General features: G+C 40.4%; 1 protein-coding gene across 1 annotated transcript; it reads left to right on the top strand.

Annotated features, from left to right (window-relative positions):
• Positions 1-1,732: 1,732 nt before the first annotated feature.
• On the top strand, positions 1,733-2,686 carry LOC123641555 (olfactory receptor 52R1-like). The gene has a single exon (XM_045556430.1). It carries the CDS (start codon positions 1,739-1,741, stop codon positions 2,684-2,686), a length of 948 nt encoding a protein of 315 aa, XP_045412386.1. The 5' UTR covers positions 1,733-1,738.
• The last annotated feature ends 2,324 nt before the right edge of the window (positions 2,687-5,010 follow it).

Raw genomic sequence — 5,010 nt, 5'->3', positions numbered from 1 at the left:
AGATTTTGTGTGACTTAGAAACAAAATTGTAAAAGTTTTACTTTACTGCTATACCTCAAAAGGTAACAATCTCTTCCATAATTAATCAGAGATAATTATATGCTTTGAGAAACTGTACCTTTTGCCTCTTCCAGTGCCTGGTGCAGCAATTACAACGGTCTGAGCATGTTTTTCCAGGTGCCCCTGAGCCTGGGGACTGTGTTCCCAAAGTAGAGTGTGACATACAAGGTCAAGTGGCAGGTAGGGAGGAAGAGCCTGTCTCAAACAGAATATACAAGACAGTTTGGGGACACCAGGCCAGGTAGAAGGGGATAAAGTGGAGCTCCTGGGCCACAATAAAGTGTGTTTTTGAATCTTGGCCATACTCCAGGTAGGAGTACATGTTTTGAGCAAACTATAGCTGGTCAAATTATAGGATGGTCAAATTTCCCATTTAGAGAAAGACATAAAGTATGAACCCCATTTCCCTCATGCCATTATAAATCTAGGGAAAATTAGAAAAATCCTAGGTCTATTTGGGATCTTGAAGAAACTCTTTTCAGGATCCATTTGTTGTAGCTGAATGAAACATTTGTTAGTTCCCATAGGTGATTTGTTAAGGGAGATTTGAAAGGTTACTCTTCTTGTCCAGTTGTTTCTGCTATGAAGGAGGTGAGAACTGAGGCTTTCAAACCTAGGCACAGGACAATTCAGGTTAAATAGTGACTGGCCACAGGCCAAGCTCTCGCATGAGAAATGGACACAACTGACTGAAGGGCTTGGTATCAAGATAGGGTTAAGAGGAGTCTATCAGGACATTTAGGCTATCGTTTATCAGTTAATGAGTCTGTTGCTTCTTATGAATGACATTTATCTGTTACCTTCTTCAGCAATGTTTTAGTAAACACCTTCTCTGTACTAAGCACAGAGATGCTAGGTATAGTGTCTAGAACACGGGTTGGCAAACTATAGGCTACAGACTAAATCCTGCTCACAGCCCATTTTTGTAAGTAAAGTTTTACTGCAATGCAGCCACATTGACACTTTTATTTATGCCCCATGGCTACTTTTAACACTACAATGGCTAAATCGACTAGTTGCAACAGAGAATGTATGGCCATAATCCCTCACATTTTTATGCTCTGACTTTTTGCTAACCCTTAATCTAGTAAGATCTACACTAAGGATAACACATTAAATTGCCAGGGCACAATTGGTCAGTCAGTTATCTTCCAGCCCAAACTCTCATAGTAACTGACCCAGAGACGATGCCAACTCAAAATCAATACAGATTTGCCATAGGCTTGTAAGCCTTATCAGCTTCCTACCGTAAGAAGTTGCCCAAGTGGCTTAAGAAAGGGATAAATAGGACCTGTGGGAAAGTTTGAACAAATTAACTGTTAGTTCTATAGAATTAAAGGACAAGAATCACTACAACATCATTTGTCATGCTACTTCTGTCTTAGCAGATTCTAATTTCATGAAAAATATTGATTTTTAAAAAATAATTACACTTTCCACTAGTATGATCTACTTCATTTTGAGTGATGAAAATATGAATAAGAATAAAAAGTAATACAATTTTATGTTGCAAAATTTTATTTATTAAAGCAGTTCAAGTTATACCACTTTATCATTAAACCCAATTGCCCATATTGTCCCATACAAAAAGTTTATAAGTAATAATAACACTTGCTTTGATTGTTGTCACCTGCAGAGAGTAGATTACCTTCCGAACGGAGAACATATTAGCTACCCTATGATGTTGCCTTCAGGGAACATCTCTTCTCATCCTGTGTCCTTCATCCTGCTTGGAATGCCAGGACTGCAGAGTGCCCAATTCTGGATTGCCTTTCCATTCTGTACCATGTATATTGTGGCCATTCTTGGGAATATAACTCTCCTTCATATAATCCGAATTGACCATACCTTGCATGGACCCATGTACCTCTTTTTAGCCATGCTGGCGATCACTGACCTGGTCCTCTCCTCCTCCACCCAGCCTAAGATGTTGGCCATATTCTGGTTCCATGCCCATGAGATCGAATATCATGCCTGCCTCATCCAGGTGTTCTTCATCCATACCTTTTCTTCAGTGGAGTCTGGGATTCTCATGGCCATGGCCTTGGACCGCTATGTGGCTATCTGCTTCCCACTCCAACACTCCAGCATCCTGACCCTATCAGTAGTGGTCAAACTGGGGGCTGTCGTACTGATGAGAGGGCTGTTCTTGGTGAGCCCCTTCTGCTTCATGGTCTCCAGGATGCCCTTCTGTGACAACCAGGTCATTCCCCAGTCATACTGTGAGCACATGGCTGTGCTGAAGTTGGTGTGTGCCGACACTAGAGTGAATCGTGGGTATGGGCTCTTTGTGGCCTTCTCTGTTGCTGCCTTTGATATGACTATCATCAGCATATCGTACGCAATGATTTTGAGAGCTGTGCTTCGATTGCCCTCAGGTGAAGCCTCCCTCAAGGCTTTTGGCACCTGTGCCTCCCATGTCTGTGTTATCTTGGCTTTATATATCCCAGCCCTTTTTTCTTTCCTCACCCACCGTTTTGGCCACCGTGTGCCCCGCATGGTGCACATCACCTTTGCTAACCTCTATCTCCTGCTGCCTCCCATGCTCAACCCCATCATCTACGGAGTTAGAACCAAACAGATCAGGGACAGGGTTGTCCAAGGATGTTGTGGAAAAGACCCCTGAGCCAAGGATCACAGCATCACCACCACTGCTATTGCCCCACCGATCTGGAGATGCAAATGAAACGAGTTTAACAAACCGTTACATGTCATCACAATGCCACCTGTGTAAAGACCTGGCCCAGAGATGGGCAGCCCTCCATAAACAAGAGAAACAATTTTCAGGATACACAGAGAAAGAATCCTTTGAGAGATGTGACAAATAATAACAATTTAGTTGACCTATGTATACCATCAGAAAATAAACAAATAAAAATATCTTAACCTATTAAATCAGTAAATATTTTAAAAGAATGTCATATTCTATAGACAATTAAGGTATAAATATTATTTTACACTATTGGTAGAAGCATAAGTTGGTACTCATTGTTAGAAAGGAATTTAGAAATTTGCATCAGTTAAGCACATGTATCTTTCCCATCTGGGCTTTTTATAGAAATAGAATTTTACAAAAAAAATTTAGAAAAACATGCATAAAATCATGCCTTATAAAAAGAAAACCAAAAACCTTTCAAATATTGTTCTATGGAAAACCAGATGAAGCAATGGACAGTTACATATTAGTTGCCATTTAACTGTGGTATTTGCAAGAATTATCTAAAGTTATGAAAAATGATCATGATAAAATATTGTTTTTAAAAAATAAGAGAAAAACAATTGTCCACAAGGCTTTATGCCAATTCTTAAAAGAAATACATATGCATAAAAAAAGATTCAGGAATATACCCAAACGTTAATAATAGCTGCTCAGAGTAGAGAGGCTTGTGGGATTTTAATTTTCTTTGCACATGTTAGGATATTTTTAAACTTAATTTTATTTTATTATATTTTATTGACATATTTAAGGGATACAATTTTGATGTTTACACACATGCATGCACTGTATAAAATTCAAATCAGTGTATTTAGCATACCTATCACCTCACATTAATAACAAGAGGACATTTCAGGTCCATTTTGTCTCATTCCTCCAGAACTGAATACAGTACCACACCTCTCAGTCCTAAGCACCCCTTTCATTAACCCCTTGGAATTAATTTTTTGAAGGATGTTGTCAAATACGATAAATTTGTTATACAAATAGTAAATTGTCTCTCACCTCTTTTCACAAAAATTAAAATATTTGTGACATTTAAAGTTTCTATGTAAGAAATATAGAGAGCAATTACTCTTCACTCAGCCTTCTGCCATGGGGATAGAATAGGGAACAGCAGAAACTGACAAGCAGAGCATCTAATTTGCAGAGTTTCCACCCAAAACCAAAATACTGAATACTTATAATTCCAGCCCCAGTTTGGAAAATAATCACTTAAGATGTATACCTCTATCATGATTATAAGCAAACTTAAGTATTCTGAACCAATAAAAATAGATGATTAACTTCACTGTAGATGGGTAGTTACCTCAGTGCCTCTTCCCTCAAGTAACACAAATCTGTGATCAGAGTGACTAAGAGAGGAAAGACATAATCTCATTAAAGGCAACCCCTGCTAAGTCAGGCTCCAAGTAATGTTGGAGCCAAGCTGTGATCTCAGGGCTTAGTTCTAGAGTACTTCCAAAGGGGAAAGCCTTCTTCAGTATTGTCTATCGTGCACAGAGCCAAATATAGTGTTATTAGAATGCTGAAATTACATACTCAAATCAACAGCATTTTTTGATCAATTAGTATGTACCCAGTGCACTGCTTGGTGCCCGGGATATTCAGATAAAAGTCCACAGCGCTTCTTAAAACCCAGCCCTGTGCTCACACAGCATCTGCTCCATTCTGCTCTCAACATGCACACTCCGTCCTTTGCGCCCCAGTGTCCTGGCTCTGAGTCTGCACCTGTGCTTTACTCTCCAGGAGGAGAAATGGTGCTTTACTTACCTCAGATCTCAGAAATACTAACACAGAGCAGGCATCAATAAGCATGTGGAAACCAATATCTTTCTATCCAATGGAGATCACAGTCATGCCAATAAGAACTGAAGCACATACTTTCAATACTGCCGTTGTTGACTATTGTGGGCATTTGTGCTGTGTGCCCAGTCCCATGGTCCAGACCTCCCCTAGAAGATGATGAGGCTGAAGGCTGCAGGCACGTGAGCTCCTGTTTCCCCACCCTGTTGTGGCCCATTTTAATTCTCACTCTCAGTCTCCTAACCTGAAGTCTCTGGCTAACCCTGCTCTGTCTTCCGAGGCCAGGGCTGCCGAGGAAAGACAGGCCCAGGGGACGTGGTGCCTGACTGTGCAGACCAGTGTCCTTCCCTCACCCACCCCGAAGCCAGATGAAGCCGGACTCTCAGTCTTTGAATTCCAGTTCTCAGCATGTCTATCTTAAGTATGGA

The sequence above is a fragment of the Lemur catta genome, chromosome 7 (assembly GCF_020740605.2).
Source record: "Lemur catta isolate mLemCat1 chromosome 7, mLemCat1.pri, whole genome shotgun sequence".
NCBI classification, from domain to species: Eukaryota; Metazoa; Chordata; class Mammalia; order Primates; family Lemuridae; genus Lemur; species Lemur catta.
Note: the sequence above shows the minus strand (reverse complement) of the source record. Positions and strands in the feature narration are given on the sequence as shown.

What these genes read in the sequence shown, in the direction of transcription:
- LOC123641555 (XM_045556430.1), top strand. Translation starts at nt 1,739, where the DNA reads ATGATGTTGCCTTCAGGGAACATCTCTTCTCATCCTGTGTCCTTCATC.